Source organism: Phoenix dactylifera, chromosome 15 (assembly GCF_009389715.1).
Source record: "Phoenix dactylifera cultivar Barhee BC4 chromosome 15, palm_55x_up_171113_PBpolish2nd_filt_p, whole genome shotgun sequence".
NCBI lineage: Eukaryota > Viridiplantae > Streptophyta > Magnoliopsida > Arecales > Arecaceae > Phoenix > Phoenix dactylifera.
Window position 1 is genome coordinate 1,416,275 of NC_052406.1, and position 18,241 is coordinate 1,434,515.

At 39.6% G+C, this 18,241-nt stretch overlaps 1 protein-coding gene across 2 annotated transcripts in view; it reads left to right on the top strand.

The window, feature by feature from the left end:
- LOC103696553 (QWRF motif-containing protein 2) overlaps nucleotides 1–12,296 on the top strand; it is a 35,961-nt gene extending 23,665 nt beyond the window's left edge. For both annotated transcript variants that reach the window (XM_039134041.1, XM_039134040.1), the window contains 4 exons: nucleotides 7,217–7,333; nucleotides 7,428–7,517; nucleotides 11,239–11,346; nucleotides 11,718–12,296. In XM_039134041.1, coding sequence (XP_038989969.1) covers nucleotides 7,217–7,333; nucleotides 7,428–7,517; nucleotides 11,239–11,346; nucleotides 11,718–11,774 — 372 coding nt within the window. In that variant the 3' untranslated portion in view covers nucleotides 11,775–12,296. The remainder of the gene's footprint in view (nucleotides 1–7,216; nucleotides 7,334–7,427; nucleotides 7,518–11,238; nucleotides 11,347–11,717) is intronic.
- Nucleotides 12,297–18,241: the final 5,945 nt, after the last annotated feature.

Consider the following 18,241-nt stretch of genomic DNA (forward strand, 5'->3'; position numbering starts at 1 on the left):
CTCTTCTTCGTGGTCCACGCTCGAGGAGGACCTCAGCGTGGGCCACGAGGTTGATGATAAAAAAAAAAACAATAGATTGATTTTGGAAGGTATGTAAAAGGATTAAATTTTTTCTTCTAAAATGTGGTTCAAGAGATGCATACAAAAATTGAAAAGAAAAATACCTTTTCTTACGGAATGGAGTCTGACGGCTAGGGTTCTTGGATCCCGCAGATTTTTAGGTTTATAAAGGGACAAACTATGTAATTATGTTATTTTAATATGGGCATTTTTGTCAAAAATACAGCTTTCCGAAAAAGCTGAAACAGCTTTCTTCCAAAAGCTCCAAATTGGAGCTTCCTCTCAAAAGCTGTTTTCAGCTTCCCACAAAAGCTGAAACAGCTTTTCGAAAAATTTACCAAACACAGTTTTTCATCTAAAAGTACTTTTGGAGGACCAGAAAGTGCTTTCTGGCCCTCCAAAAGCTCCCCCAAATAGGGCCATAGACCTCTCTAGATAAACCTCCGTGCAAGAGCACATCACCTCAAGTTGAAATAAGGATCATTTAAGATTCGTTGCAACAAAATAATCACTCTAATAGAGTTAAGCTTGGCTACTGGATAAAAGGTCTAGAAATAGTCAACATCAAATGATTGATTGTAGCATTTAGCTACGAGCCTGACCTTGTATCTTTTAATTGAACCATCGGTTGAAAATTTAATTATATATTATACACCCGATGACATCTAATAGTGCATTTTCCAACAGGTAGTAGTACCGGTTCCCATGTACCATCTTCGTGAAGTGCTTCCATTTCATCTATCATTGCCTTTCTCCAGCCAGGATTTGAGAGGGCGTCCTCAAAATTTTTAGGAGTAGAGACACAGGAAACAACAAGAGCTAAGGACTTAGGAAAAAGTGAGTCAAATGTAAGAAAATGACTAATAAGATTTGAAGTACAAGCTCTTTTAGGCTTTTTGAGAGCAAGGGGTAAATCATTATTAGGAATGGTATAGAGGAAGAGTGTATAACTGTACTTGGATCTCTCCTTGAGTCAAGTGATTGATTGAAGGTTATATCTTCAAAGGCCATATGCTTCTTCCGTTTAGTGTACGTGATTAGTTGACATGTCTCTTTTAACTTGTGGCACATGATATGGTTCATCAATTGGAAGAGGAAGAATAGGAGATGGAGTCGCATTGTCTCTTTGAGATAGATAAGTGTCTTCAAGAAATTGACCGGTCAGCGAATATGAAATTTCTTCATGGAAGGTAACATTCGTATATACCTCTTATGTCTAACAAGATCCTGAGATTTATAACCCTTCTAAGAATGAGAATATCCTAGAAGAATACATCGGAAAGACAGGATGCAACTTTTCTTAAGATGGATTGAGATTGTGAACAAAACAAACACATCTAAAGATATAAGGAATGACAGGAAAAAGAGATTCGTGAGGACACGACCGACCTTGTCTACGACTTTTATTTCCTAAATAGATGGTACTCTATTTTTTAAATAGCAAGCAATTAACACATCACTCCGATAAATTTTTAGAACATTTCGTTTGGGAACATTTCTTTCAAAAATAAGGGCACCAGATATCTCAAGTAAATGCTGGTATTTCCATTCTACAATTTAATTTTACTGAGGGGTGGCAACATATGATGTTTGTGATAAGATTCCTTGATACTGAAGATAGGAACAAATTCTTTTGACATATAATCTCTCGATTATCAATTCTAAGAACTTTGATTAAGGTCGGCGGAATCGGTACTGCGCACCATACCGGTTCTCCGGCAGCACGAGTCGGTACGGGTTGTGCTAGGCCTGTACCGATGGAGAAGACGGCATGCATTCCATAGGAGAGAGAAAAAGAAAGAGAGAAGGGGGAGAGAAGGAGAGAGGCCGGTGGAGGGTGGCGGACGCCGACAGAGGGCTAGTGGAGGCCGCGGCTGGTTCTCCTATTTCCAACGAAACAGGGGTCCAGCCGCGGCTTAAAAATTTTACGATTTTTAAAATTTGCCGACTTCACTTAAAAATCGCAAAATTTTTAACCCGCAGTTAGACTCCTATTTCGCTCGAAGTAGGAAAACCGGCCGCGGCCTCGCTCCCGAGGCCTCTGCCAGCCTCCACCCTCTCCCTCTCCCTCCCTTCCTCCCCCACTCGCTCTCTTTTCTTCTCCTTCTTCGGCTTCGGCAACGGGTTTTGTTTCCATTGTCGGAAGCGAACCGGTAAGCCACCAGTATGGCTCGAAACGGCCGGAATTGCCTGCTTCGGGAAGGTTTCACCGACCCTGACTTTAATATTAGTGCTTAACTGATTAACCACTTCTTTATAAAATATTTTAAATATGGAGAAAACTTCATTTTTTCTTTTCATGAGATAAAGCCATGTAATATGAGAAAATCTTCAATAAATGTGACAAAATATAGAAAACCATTAAGAGCGGTGAATGAGAAGTCTAGACATCACCATGCACAGGTGCAAAAGGATAACCACTATGTTTGCTAACGCGGGGATGGAGCACTGTTTTATGATGTTTAGCAAATTCACACAACTCACGTAAAGTTCCGGACATATTAGGACAACTAGGAAAAAAAGGATGTAAAATAGAGACAGATGAATGTCGTAAGTGACAATGCCATCTAATTAATGATTCTTTATGACCTAACATAGCTTAAGAACTGCCACCATGATCAAGAAGATATAGGCCTCCTTCTTCGTGTCGTCCGCCAATCATCTTTCTTGTATAGAGATCCTGAAACTCATAGTGAGTTGGATAAAATGTTGCATTGCAGTCCAACGCTTTAGTCAACTGGCTCATGGAAAGTAAGTTACAAGGAAATTTAGGCACATATAAAACAGAGGATAATGCTAAGGGGAAGCCTGGACTTCTCCCTGGCCTGAAACAGGAGATAATGTACCTTTTCTTCTCCTTGGAAGAAGAAGAGGCACTAAGAGAGGAAAAGAAGCTAAGAGTACCAGTCATGTGATCCGAAGCTCCTGAATCAATGATACAAGGAGAAGAATGGGATGCATGATTTGCTAATAAAGTACTTGACTGGACTATAGTAGCCTTGGAAGCATTCTTTTGCTTGCGAAGCTGATTGTATTCTTCTCTGGGAATGGAAACCATGTTACTCGAGGTAGACAAAACTGAAGGGTCAAGATTGGGAGATACACCAACCTTATTAAGGGAAGCATCAGAGGCTTGATATCTACTAGTAATGTTGGCCCAAACTGGTTTCCCAACAACCCCAGCAACAATCTATTATATGAATTTTGCGACCATGTTTAGTACATTTTATATTGTTGCTTTCACATCCTCTGCCTTGTCCACTACGACCTCCATGACCTCGTCTACTATCATCATAACCTCCAACATCTCTACCGGAAGATACAGAAGCTGATCTTTCTCCGAAAGGCTTAGTAGAGGAAATAGCTACACGTTAAAGGCGAGTATAGACATTATTTAAAGAAGGATGGTCATTACTGGTCATAAGTTGACTTTTTAGATGTTTATATCCAGAACTAAGCCCTGATAGGAATTTAACCACTCTGAATTCCTCCCTTTGCTGCCTTTGTTTCTAGACATCCTTTATGAGATGTTGATAAACATTTAGTTCCTCCTGTAATCCCTTCAGTTGGTGGCTTGTTCCCTTGCTCTAATTGAAAAATCTGCTCATATATTTCATAAATTTGAGAGATGTTTTCCTCTGAAGAGTAGCAGGAGTAATTTCCCAAGTCTGTTTGGCAGTATCATAAAACATTAAGTTGCTGTTGGAAGTAGGTTCCATACTATTTCACAATAATGTTGTGACTCAAAAATTTTCCTTCTCCATTCCTTCATCTTCTCACCACTGGAAGGTGGATTTTTCAACAAGGTATTCATGCTTGTTTTGGCATTCAAGGAAATGTCCACGGCCTTTGCCCACTGAAGATAATTCTTGGCTACACACAGTTTAGCAGATGTTATTTGTACACCAAACATATGACACATAGAGACACTGCCTCTGTATCATTGTGTAAACCAGCCATTCTAAAAGAAAAGCTCAGATAAAGGGAATGATTGCAGCAAAGGAAATATTAATAACAGATTAATGAGATCTAACACAACCATAAAGATTTTCGGGACTAGTGCATGGCATGAAAGATTTCAATATTCAGCATGGGAGATCAAACATGCAGATCTCTGTGACTGTACCTTTTCTTGACAGCAAATGGTAGAATAAGTTCAAGGGATTAAAAACAGAGCCCTTATCAGCATCTAGTTGTCCTGGATTATTATCTTGAGTGTACGATCACACTTGATATAGGACAGAGTACTGCGAAGCCTTGAACCACCCTCTTTTCATGGTATCATGTGCTTCTATTAAAATGAGGGTTCCAAGTACCAACAACACATAGGATTCAATAACCTGCATATTAGGAGAGTGAAAACAGAAAAAGAAAAATAACTCAGAGATCAAGCCCTTCCTCCTTGTATATTTGTGACGATTACTTCCGAAAAAAGTCAATAAAAAGACCCAAAAAAGGCCCTAGATTTGCTCTGATGCCATATAACAGGATCAACCATTTATCATAAGGGAAACAATACGCAAGAGAGATAGAGCGTAGTAACAGATTGATAAGAAGAGAAGGAATAAGAGAAAGAAGAAAAGAAAAGCAAAGGTGGAAGTGGAGGAGCAGATGGAGAGAAGGGTGTCGCACGGCATCAATCTTAGATCCCCGCAACAATACTTTATTCATAAAAATGAGCCAACCACTTAAAATTAGGATGGTTGGACCAAAACGTGCCAATAAATGGACGGTTTACATAAAACTCTGACTAGGTTAACCTGGATTTGATTCGGGCTTAACTAATGACCTGTTTTTGATAGAAAACTGTGCTGAACATATCAGCCCTGATTTCATCAATATTCATCAACAATTACATCATATCAATTTTAAGATATTTGAAGTTTATGTATTTGATACACACAAAAATTTGGATGTTCAAATAATAAAATCAAATATCTTTATAAATCGCATGATATTTGGACTATACCAACTCTAGGGCCCTCTCCTGGATGCAGATTTGAAAAGTGAAGCAATAAATTCAAGTGGCTTCATCAATTAGTGCAGATTCAAAGTATGTCTAGTCCAGATAGATAGTAAATATGAAATTTGGACCCAGGAACCAAATTTGTGTGGCTTTCTTATTCTATAAGAAATCTGGATATGCACCTTTTTAGGTCGTGCAATTGATTTTGACATCTTACATTGGAGTCATCTTAGGCTCTAAGCTCCTTCAAGTCTAACATTGAAAACTGGGGTTGAATCCCGGTCTAAGGAATTTGACTTCCATGCTTATAAATTCAACTTAAGATTGCTAGGTTGGAATCCTCACCCTTGCCTTCGAAACCCAAAACAACCAGCTCTTTTTTTTTGGTACAAACCAGCTCTATCTCCAACACAAACCCCCTTCTCAACAATTATGAAAAGTAGGGTTTGGTTTATGCTTAAGCCTAGTAAATGATGGTATGCCCCAGGGTTTGTTGAATTGGTAATGGAGGGGTACTGGCAAGCGACCAGTTTGGCATGGTATAGATCCATACTATGCTATTCTGGGTTATACTGACACGAGGAGAGTTGGAGAGGGAGGGGGAGAGGGAGAAATGGAGAGAGGAAGAGAGAGGGGGAGGGAGGGAGAAAGAGGGTGGGTGAGGGGGAGAGAGGAAGAGAGAGGGGGAGGGAGGGAGAAAGAGGGTGGGTGAGGGGAACCTTAGCCCTCACTCGACCTCAAAAGAGAGATGGGGGAGGGAGGGAGGGAGAGGGAGGAACTTACCCGAACATGGGTGGTGGGTGGATTCAGGTAATGAGGGTTGGGGGGGTGGGAGAATTGAGTCACAAGAGGGAGGGTGCGGAGTCGAGTGGTAAGCAAGCCCAGGAGGGTTTAATAGTGAGGGGAGGGGTCAAACCGATTTAGTAGTCGGAAACCGTGCCGGCCCTTGAGCAGTCAGATTTGATACACCTCGAACCAGCTTGTTCGGCAAAAATCTTATTAAGGCATGAGTTGTTTCAGCTTTATTATGAATGGTAATGTTTAAGAATATTTATTTTATCTACTTGACTTCATTGTTTCCTTTAGTGCTATGTTGAAGTCTTTTATTGGAGTTTGCCATCTGAAGGTAGTCAAAGTTAGGTTTCTTAACCACTTGGAAATATACTTCAGAAAAGAAGGAAGCATGCAAAAACCCCTATTCCACAAGGTAAATTTAATGAGAAAGTTCATGTCTTACTTCTTCTAGCCCCATTATTGCCCTGCAAATTTTTACTTTCATTTCTATTGAAATCATAATCTTTCTCATCCATACTAATTGCCCAATTATAAAGCCTCTTTCTAATAATGCCTTATTCATGAGCTCAAACTCGTAACACCACACCCTTCTTTCTGTTCATGTTGTTCATGCTAGCCATTGTATGAGGTTTCCTTCCACACCCCCCCCCCCCCCCCCCCAAACCCAACCTAGATATCCTCCCACAGAGGCCATACCCAAAGAGTCATCTTCTTTCAATTGATATCCCCAAACCGTGTTTCTACTTTCTGACACAATACAGGGATTTATGTATTATTTTGGCCTTGTATTGTAAAGGCATCTTTTCTTTCAGGAAAAAAAAAAGATGCTAACCACAATATTTAGTCCGTTTCCCCACTTTTTTATGGGAAGCTTCTGACTATAGATGGGAGCATGTTCACCCATTTTTAGAAGTTCCACATTGGTGTCAAGCATGTCTGAGATATTCAGCTGTTCTATTGTTATTTACCCGGTGATTTATGTGATCCTTAGTTTGCTCTGTTTTTTCAACCAACTGTTAATTGCTTCTTATGAATGATTTTTTTGGTATCATGTACAGAAATATGGATTGGTTTAATGGAAACATGATATATGGTAGTATAATCGGGAACATTTCGTCGATCGGCTGCAAATGTCTAGGCAGCTTGTATCCTTAAGGAATAATTTTCTGTAATGGGAAAATTTCCTGTGAAATCTTAATCTCAAAAGCTGTTGCGTGTGCTTCATAACTTGTGAAAGAAACCAAAGAGATAAAAATACATTTCCAATAAAGTGAATACTGAATACAATTAGCTTGAAAAATTTTCTAGAAAAATTCTCAGGATGACGGGACTTGCTCAATATTTGAAGTGTTTTGATTTGTGCAGATCTAAACATGTAATATTTAATTGATGCAGATGACCTATTTGGAGGAGTGGTCTCTTTTGGATAGAGATCATTCTAATGCTTTATTAGGAGCTATTGAAGCGTTGAAGGCTAGCACGCTCCGTCTTCCTATTGTTGGAGGAGCAAAGGTTTGTACCTTTAGATATCCAGTAGTAATAAATCAATGTAACTATTTCATCCGAACTTTGCAAATTAAGTAGTTATTTTCTATTTTTTTAACAGGCAGACATCCAAGAAGTGAAAGATGCTGTTGATTCAGCAGTTGATATGATGCAGGCAATGGGATCCTCAATATGTTCTCTATTGTCAAAGGTGATTTACCTTCATAATATTCATTTTTACATATATATTATCTATTAGATATGTCTTTTAGGCTTCTGCTTGATGAGTGTTTAGATATCATTTTAAGGTAATATTGGAGCTAGTGCCTCCCTTAAAATGTCTTTCTCTAGTCAAACTTGTGTTGTAGAGAGTTGCACAGTTTGATGGCAGGACAAGATAACCGCAATTGGCGTCTTAATCTTTGTCTTGTAACTGGCGAAAATTTTTGTTCAACGATGTTCTTTATTAGTAGATAAATAGCATGTCCACGTAATGACATGTACAGATTGCCTTCTGAACTTTCAGTTGTCCCATAAATTTTTTGACACTCCAATGTGAAATCATATGATTGTTGTTCATCATTAACTTTGTTTGCCGTAAATGTTGTTTCAATATAAATCTGTGTTCACCGCTTTTAATGTGTTACGTATGATAAACAGATGTGTCAGGGCAGAAAAATAATAGCAGAACATGTTTCTAATGTGAGGCAAATGCAAATAAAACGGCTTTTTTTTTTCAGTTGAATTTCCTGATATATTTAGTTCCAGCTACCACAAATTCAACAGTGTTGATCTATGTTGGAAATGTGAAAGGATCAAAGGTTTTGATTCACCATCAACCTTAACTCTATCATCTTGTGGTTTTTATGGTGCCCAAGAAATAAGATGAGGTGACCTTGTGTGATTTCTATCATTTTAGAGAAGCCGTTGGTTGTTTTATTTCAAAATTAAAATGAACTTCTTGAGGTTTTGAAGTGCATGAACATGCAGTTTAGTGATGTAAGATTATGATTTAGGCCCTGTTTGGGGGAGCTTTTGGAGGGCCAAAAAGCACTTTCTGGCCCTCCAAAAGTACTTTTAGATAAAAAATGGTGTTTGGTAAAATTTTTGGAAAGTTGTTTCAGCTTTTGCGGGAAGCTGAAAACAGCTTTTGGGGAGAAGTTCTAATTTGGAGTTTTCCGAAAATGTTGTTTTCAGCTTTGTCGGGAAGCTGTTTTTTGGACCAAAATATCTCCATTTAAATTATATTTTTTTCCCAAAACCCTCATCCTGCCTCTTCCTCTCTCACCCATCCTCTCCCTTTCCCTCTCTATCTTCTTCTTCCTCTCAACGCCGCTGCCTCTGTTTCTTCTTCTTCTTCTTCTTTTTTTTTTCTTTTTTCTTTTTTCTTTTTTCTTTTTTGTTTTGGGAGCTTGTGGCTGCCCACGGTGGCAACCACCATGCCGGCCACCACCCATGGCCGACGACCCCTCTATATTTCAATGAAATAAAATAATAATAAAAATAAATAAATAAATAAATAAATAAAAAAAATAATGAGTGAGTGGCAAATAATCTGATCTAAATAAATAAATAAAAATAAATATTAGTAATTGTTAACCAATTTTATCATCTAGCTAGAAAATTTGTTAGAGAGATAAATGGTCATTAAAAGGATGAAAAATTAATTTATACTAATAATTATAATATTTTATATATTTATTATTATATTATACTACAAATATAGTATTATATTACATTATATCATAATACATTGATATGTTATGTTAAATAATTTAATATTATATTAAATTATTATTCTATAATACATAATGTTATAGTACTATATTATATTATATTATATAATATTATACTATATCATATATTTATATATTAATACATATTATATTTTATTATGCTTTGTTGTATAATACTGGTAATATCCTTTATGGTCATTTTGTCACACAAAAGTAGTTTCTCAGTTTGTTTACCAAACACATGTTAAAGTGCCACAGCACTTTAGAAATGTAGTTACCAAACAGCAAACAGCTTTTTATAAACGTTCTGCTTCAGGCAGCTCTACTTCCAACAGCTCTACTTCCAAAAGCTCTACTACTAACAGCTCCCCAAACAGGGCTTTAGACTTTTCTATTCCTTTATTTGGTTTTATACATTAGCAGATTATGGATGACTCAGTCAAAAGTTAAAATGCTTAGGAAATGGTAAAGCTCAATAGGCTTGGCATCTAGCAGTAAGTGTGGTATGCCCTTGTCCTAAATGCTTGTTCAACCATAACGCCGACATCCAATGCTTATAATTGGGTATTGGTATGGTATTTGGGTAATATTCTGCGAACTTATTAGATATTGGAAGGAACCAAGGCCTAGATATGCTTCCACAACCAGAATATGCCTGATTGCATGTATAATATAGATTTACTCTAAGAATTCCATCTAAACTTTTGTGGTAGCCAAATGTTTTTATAATATCTCAACTAGTTTTTAAACAAACATCCATCCTTATTGCCAAATATGTAGACATAGATAAAAATTTTTCCTGTCAAATGGCTTCACGGATGGAAATTTTTCAAAGAAGTAGAAATTAATTTGGAAGAATATGTCGAAACTGATATTTATAGACAACTTGGTGCATGCATATATCAAGCATATTTTCCTGTGGAATGGCATTAGTGATGATTTTTTTTTTTTTTGAGTAGAAATTTATTTGTAAGTGAATGTGGAAATGAATAGCTGTAGACAACTCAGTGCTGCCGAATCACTAGGGTTAGCCACCAAGATTTCTAATCCAAGGGACTAACCTAGGAAATGGGTCCAGAATTACTCCTCAATGGTCTAATGAGAGAGGGTCAGTCCCTTTGTTAAGGTAGTCAAATATGTTAAGTAGCAAATGAATGGTGATAAGCGAAATATACAGTTGTAATTCTAAGGCTTTCTTGTCGTAAGCAATTGCAGACATGCCTAACTAGGACTTTGAGCTGATATGTAATTTATGGGTAACTTTAAGATGCAATCCTTAAAAAAGATCAGTTAGGGATGCCTACAATGACTTTTACATGAAGTTCTAGATGGCTATACCTGCAGTTCAGGTGAGCTGATAGGTAATCAATGGAAAGTTATGCTTTGCTAAATTAATATAATGATGCAGTATCATAAAAATAATGTCACATATATTCAGTGACCTTGTGTAACAAGTGACATAGTGATACAGGGCACACTTGTCATCAAAGAAACTACTAACAGATCTAATAAGATTTATGATGAATTGATAATCTAGTTAATTCTAGAAAACATGAGACTATCATTAAAAAAAATACAATAAAAGATAATGGTTTCAGGAAGTACAAAATGGTTGAAAAGTATGCTTCAGTATTTTGGCTGCATATAGATGCAAACCTAGACTACCTAATGTTGGTGAGATTCTTTCTGTAGATTCCTGCACTAACTCTTAAAATGTCGTTGATATCACTTTTTTGTGTTTCTTTTGGTCAATCACAGCCAAAGTTGCAATATAGCCATTTTTTTATGGTACTCAATATGTCTAACAACTAATAACCAATATTTGGAATTGTAGAGTTTGAAGCTATATGAGAATTGCATTGTTACCTATTTATTGACATATGTGGATCAATTCATTCTGAATTGAAAATTTGGAGCTACTCTCCAAAAGCATACTTTTCATCAAAAATTCAATGACACCACACCCAATGAGATTTCCATATGATATGGAAAGTTTAATGGTCATTGTAGCATTCTGCAAAAGTTAAAATTTTGATTGGTAATGCATCTTTTTAAAAAATAAGGGTAAAAGCTTCTCTCCTTTATTTTCAATCTTTATTTGATCTGATTATATTTCTTCGAGTATGGTCAGGCTTGCAGTATGTGAATGATCCTCTCTCTCTCTCTCATGATGTAAATTTAAAGCATTGTGTACAGGTAGAAGGGATGAGTTCCTTGGTATCGGAACTTGCTAAAATGGCAGCTCAAGAGCAAGCATTACTGGATCAATCCAGAGATTTCTTGTCCATGGTTGCAGCTACGCACGTAAGTCACACTGCCGGATTTATTATTTTCTGGAAACAGTTTAACTGGTTCCTCGATGTGATCACTTTAGGAGGCAAATGGAAGCCACAGGAACGGAAGTGTAATCCAACATTCCCATGAATTGTGCCCCTCCCTGCATGTGATTATGGGCAATGGCACGATTCATCGGGTTGGTTTTCTTTTCCTTTTCTTGTTTTTTCCCTTGGTGAGTGGGTGGGTAGGGGTTCTGTTGGATGCCAACTCAAGTTCCTATGCAACCCCATCTGCCTCCTGATGCAGTCTCATCAGAGCAAGCTAAAACAGTTCCTTACTTCCTTAACAACTGACAACTGTCACATATTATTTGTTAATATGAAATGCTTGGAAAACAGGTGAGACAATGCAGCCTGCAAGGACACATATTGCAACTAAAACGGAAACCCAACTAGATGAAATTGTAGAGCCCGATTCTGTTTCTGCCTTTGTGATCACTAACATCACTGCTCCCTCTTCTTTTTCTAACTGGAGATTGTGCCAATAATAATAAGGCATGGTGGTTTGTTGGGTGCGAAGCGAGTGCTGTAAATCTGCTGTTGATCTCACTTAGGGTGGTTGATTCATGTATTCTTGTATGCATATTACCACAGGAATGGCCTTTTCCCTTGCAGGATATACATTAGCTGTATACAGAATACTTTTCTCTTATGCTGATCAAAGGAAAGCTTTTGTATGTATGTAATGCTTTCTTGTATCTTTTTTTGTTTAGGAAGAAGAAATATCAACATTTTCTTTATCAAAATGTCTTTTGTATCTTATCCCTCCGTTGGTATATAGTATGGTTGTTCGAAGACCTAGACAGAAAAAATGCGAACATTGTTTGTGTTGCTTTGGTGGTATTCCACTGTGGGCATTGCACTTGTCAAGAACGATACCTCTTTCTGTCACGATATGAGTGGCAAAATTAATCAAAATTCACAAAGGAGTTCATTTTTCGTTGAACCTACTTTCGTATTTGTTTCTCCTATATGTACCCCTATTAGGCCACCACTATTTCAATGATGCAGTGTATGTAAACATTTTTGTGTAGCTTGTATGTGATGCATGTCCTTTTTGAGGTATCTTATTTTATCTTCCAGTGATCACTGTGTAATTTCTGGGCTCAATACTAACTGGGTCAATACTTTTGAGGCCCAGTTTGAGGGTATTTGGGCCAGGTATTGTGGGCCGTATTGGACCCATAGATGGCAGCCTAAGGAGGGTTGCCACCTCATGCCTGAGGGTAGAAATGACAGGGCCCTAGCTGGCCAGTAAAGGGAAGGCCAGCTATTGGCCCTTGGCCATGCAAATTAGGAGCCCGCCACCTCTCATCCTCGGTTAATGAAGAACTTAGCTGGCCTGAGAAAGGGGGGAAGCTGGAGGCTCCCGGAGCAAGGGGGAAGGAGAGGATGCCACCTCTCCAAGGGGTCATTTCTTAGGCTATATTATAAAAATCTTTAGTTTGCTAACCCACGATTTACTCTATCCTCTTAATTCCTAGCCCTCTGGAGGACTGCACCAGAGAAGCCGGACCCCTGGAGCTGGAGGATAAAGGAGCTCTGAAGCCCTAGGAGAGGAAGGAGGGATTTCGAGAGGGTTATACTGCTCGGCTGCAACCAACCGAAGCAAGGTAAGAGTTGCTGTACTTAAGTAAATAAGGTTTAAAAAAAGAAAAATGGGTGGAAACTCCTCTGTGCAGTGTTCTCCTTTCGGTTTCAACAATGAATGAGAGAGGAGAAGACCGGTACTGAGGAGATGGGAGGAAGGCTGCCGGACTTCACCACGGGTCGGACTTACAGGCAGTGGGCTGGACTCGCAGGCCGCGGGCCGGCCTGAGAATGACCAAGGTCCGACCCAGGCCCAAGCTCGGTGTTCATCCGGGCCGAGCCCAACCGGACTCGGCCTGCTGATGAACAGGGCACCGCAGCCTCAGCTGTGGCTGCCTTAGGGCACAGGGGCGGCCACGAGCCGCCAGGTCTAGCCGAACCGGCAACAGACGCGGCCACAGGGCCGCCATCTCCAGCTGAGCCCCCACATTTTCTCTGGTGAAGAGGTGGTGGCACCGCTATATATATAAAAAAAGAGAGAAGAAAACGGGGAAAAGGAAACAAAAGAAGGTAAATAAAAAAAAAGAGAAAAAGAGAGAAGGGGCTTACCGGACCCTTGAGGCTTCATCCTCGGACGACGGCTTTACCTCGCTGTGGTCGAAGTATGTGAGGACCTCGCGGAGGAGACCGGGCTTCGGCCCCACCTCCCGACCCTCCATCTCTTCTCCGACATCACTTCAGAGAAGAGGAAGGGCCGGCCTCCCATCCGCTGCTGCTCCGGGGTGGAAGCACCACCTCGGCCGGTGGGTCGAGGGAGTCTCACCCCTTCCCCGATTGCCAGCAAGAGGAAGGGGAGGAGCCGGAGGGTTGCAGGGGAAGAAGAAGTGGCTGGAGGAGGAGAAGGCCGGGGGTTTCGGCCGGAGCGATTAGGGTTTCGGTGGAGACGAAGGAGAGAAAGAGAGAGATAGAGAGAGAGAGAGGCTTTAATTGAACCCTAAAGGCTTCAAAGTGGGTAAATTGGATTGGGCTAAGATCCTTGGATGGGATCTAAGCAAGTCCATAGTAAGATGAACTAAATTCTAAAATAAATAAATAGAGAATAACGTGATTCTTATGATGTGGTTTTAGGTGATTAAAGATCTGTCATCTGGACTTAAGAAATTTGGATAACGAACTACTGTAAGTAACATGTCCTAATCTTTTATGGATCATGTTATGTTACATGAATTATCAATGTATAAGTTATTTGTATGCAAGTAGCCTGTTCTTTAATCTTAATAAAGATCATGTGAGCATCATGTTTATTAAGATTTTCTAAGTATTGTTCATATACATACTTTATGTATAGCATACTATGAAAGGTAAGTAACATGCCTTATCTCATAATTTATGGCTATGCATGCATCACGTTTATGCTGATTTTAAAGTATCATGCATGCAAGTTGATATAGCAATTTCATCTAGCTAAGTGTATTGCTTGCAAGAGGTACTATAGGCTCTTGATGCTACGAGTTGAATGCAACTTAATCGGCCTTGCCAGTGGCCGAGAATGACTGAGCCGGCCTCGCCAGTGGCTGATAAAAAACTGAGCTGGCCCTGCCAGTGGCCGATAACGACTTTGCAGTAGCATCCGAGAGTATGAACCACGGCATATCGGAGGTATGGTTTTTACGTTATATGTGTATATATTTTATGAAAAATTCTTGTTGACATAAAATACTGATTTATTTATTCAGTATAAATGTTTTATCATAATGAATTATTAGATAATGTACATGTCAGTTTTTCAAACCCTGTTTAAATATGTTTAGCATTATAAATAATCCAATAAGATTATGCAGGATTACTTACTGAGCCGTGTAGCTCATACCCGTTCATTTATATTTTCTTTCAGATCACCACCAGTGATAGCCGTCAGAGGCACTTTTCTTTTGCAACAGGGCCTCTTTATTTTTGGGGTGAAACATATATACTTTTATGTACATGAACTGTATAGGAGCTCTGTATTTTGTAACAACTAGCAAGTTGTACCGTAAATACTCTAATATATGAAAGTTTGATTTTTTTTTGGCTACCTGTTACCCTTGTATGAGACTTCGTGCTATTGTTGGCGGTAGTCGGCAATAGCACGGCCGTGTCACGGATCCAGGTCTGGGGCGTGACATCTTGTGGTATCAGAGCTCTAGGTTAAACAAGAAAATAACCGTAAAAATCTGGAGTAATGGGTAGTTAAGAATATTATAGCTTATAGAAATTGTCATAATATGTTAGTTTATTGTAATCTTACTCTAAAATTTTTGACTTCTAGGTGACCATTAAGAGACATGGATGATGATACGAGAGCACCCTCCCCCGAGCCTAGCTATCAGTGGTTTTTCAGGATTCTCCACGTTCTGTAGAAGGTCAAGCAGATCTAGCCGGGGTATATCAGTTGATGGCACAACTGCTCCAACAATAGCAGCAGATGCAGTTGGTTGCTATACAATTGGCAGATTCCTACTACGAGAGATTTCGCAGACTGAACCCACCAACATTTGATAGTGAACCCGATTCCATGGCAGCAGAAGCATGGATCAGGAAAATGGAGAAAATGTTCGGAGCACTCCATTTTCTCGATGAAGTGATGGTCAGACTGGCAATCCCTATGCTAAAAGGGAATGCCGAATATTGGTGAACGGTCATGGGGACGGCTTATACTGCCAATAGAATAACCTGGAGGACTTTAAGAGGTTATTCCATACTCAGTATTTTTCGGACTCAGTCAGCAAGATGAAGCAAAATGAATTTTTGGCGCTGACCCAGTGGGATCAGATGTATGTTCTGCAGTATGCCAATAGATTTAATGAGCTGGGACGATTTTGTCCCTAGTTCATAGAGGAGGAAAGAAGCAAGGTAAACCGGTTTGAGCAAGGATTGAGATACGAGATTCGGTCCCGAATATCCTCCCACCTATTCACAAGCTACAGAGATGTGTTGGATCGAGCCTTAAAGGTTGAGGCTGATTTGATAAGGTCTGATAGAGAGAGAAATGACCTGTAGAGGACCAGGTCGACTGGAGGGCAGAGCAGTGGGTCCGGAGGCAGCAAGGGGCCTACGACTAAAAAGAGACAAAATCGAGGTTACCCTAGCTGCAGAAAATACCACAGTGGGACCTGCTTGAAGAAAATTGGGGCTTGTTTTGCTTGCGGGCAGACATGACATATTACGCGCGACTGCCCGAGCTGGAAGAGGGATAAGCCCAGACGTTCTGCACCAGAGGACCAGAGGCCGAGGAGTAACTCTCAAGTTTTTGTACTGACTCGTCAGGATGCTAGTACTTGCGATTGAGTGGTGACAGGTACTTTACCAGTCAACTCGGTTCATGCCTCTATTCTATTCAATTCTGATTCTATGCATTCTTTCATATCAGTTAGTTTTTTCAGACAATTACACTGCACATTTGAGAAATTAGAAGAACAATGGCATATTGCTACACCCCTTCAGAAAACAGTAGTTCTTGACATTAAATACAAAAACTGCATAATTCAGATAAGGAAAAAAGAATTAGAAACAAATCTTCTACGACTTGACATGCAGGATTTCGACATCATTTTGGGAATGGACTGGATGTCTCAGTACCACGCCCATATTAATTGTTACAATAAAAGAGTAGTATTCCGGATGCCTGGAGAACAAGAGTTCTTGTTTTAGGGCGACACACCCCTTCAAGGTAATTCAACACTGCATTTTATTTTCGCTTTGAAAGCCGGAAAGGCGCTAAGAAAGGGGTGTACGGCTTATCTGGCCTGTGTAACGGATACCCGAGAAGAGATCAAATTGGAAGATATTTCAGTTGTCGGGGAATACCCGGATGTTTTTTCGGATGAATTATCGAGATTACCCCTTGATCGAGAGATCGAATTTACTATCGATCTCGCACCAGGAGTGGGAACCGTCTCCAAGGCTCCTTATCGGATGGCTCCTGCTGAGCTAAGGGAATTGAAGATACAATTACAAGAACTCTTAAATAAAATGTTTATTCAGCCCAGTGTGTCTCCATGAGGAGCTTCTGTCTTGTTTATGAAAAAGAAAGATGGGAGTATGCGGCTATGTATCGATTACCGAAAATTGAACAAGATAACAATAAAGAACAAATATCCTCTGCCCAGGATCGATGATCTGTTTGATCAACTGCAAGGTGCCCAAATCTTCTCCAAGATAGATTTGCGATCCGGTTACCATCAGTTAAAGATCAAAGCTAATGATGTGCCAAAGACTGCATTTCGAACCAGGTACAGGCATTATGAATTTCTGGTTATGCCTTTTGGACTGACCAATGCTCCGGCTACGTTTATGGACTTAATGAACAGAGTCTTTAGGCAGCATTTGGATCATGTCGTGATAGTCTTCATTGACTATACTAATCTACTCAAGGAGCAGGGAAGAATACGAAGATCATTTGAGAGCAATGCTACAGACTCTTCGAGAGAAAAGGTTATATGCCAAGCTGAGCAAATGTAAATTTTGGTTGAACAGTGTGGCATTTATCGGTCATGTGATCTCCAAGGATGGAATATCGGTAGACCCTAAGAAGATAGAAGTGGTGGTGGATTGGCCTCGTCCCACCAACGTCAAAGAAAATTTCTTGGGACTGGCCGGGTATTACCGACAATTTGTGGAAGGATTCTCCAAAATAGCCACTCCCTTGACCCGTTTGACTAAGAAACGGGCCAAGTTTATCTGGGACGACAATTGTGAGAAATTCTTTCAGGAGCTTAAACAGAGGTTAGTATCTGCTCCAATTTTAATTTTGCCGTCCTCAACTGGAGAATTTACTATTTATAGTGATGCCTCCAAGAATGGGTTAGGCTGCATACTAATGCAAAATGGTAAGGTATTAGCCTATGCCTTAAGACAGCTAAAACCTTATGAGCAGAATTACCCGACTCATGACCTAGAGTTAGCTGCAGTGGTTTTCACCTTGAAACTTTGGAGACACTATCTATACGACGAACACTGTGAAGTATATACTGACCACAAGAGTCTAAAATATATATTCTCCCAGAAAGAATTGAATATGAGGCAAAGAAGGTGGTTGGAGCTCTTGAAGGATTATGATTTGAGCATTAAGTACCATTCAGGAAAGGCCAATATGGTGGCTGATGCTCTGAGCATAAAGTTGGCAGTAGGCTCCGCTACATTACTCACCACTCAACCGCAGATTCAGAGGGATCTTGACAAGTTGCAAGTTAAGGTGGTTACACAAACTGCAAGAAGTTTGCTGACCACTTTGAGAATACAACCAACACTGATCGACAGAATAAAAGTCGCTCAACAGTCTGATGTGCACACCT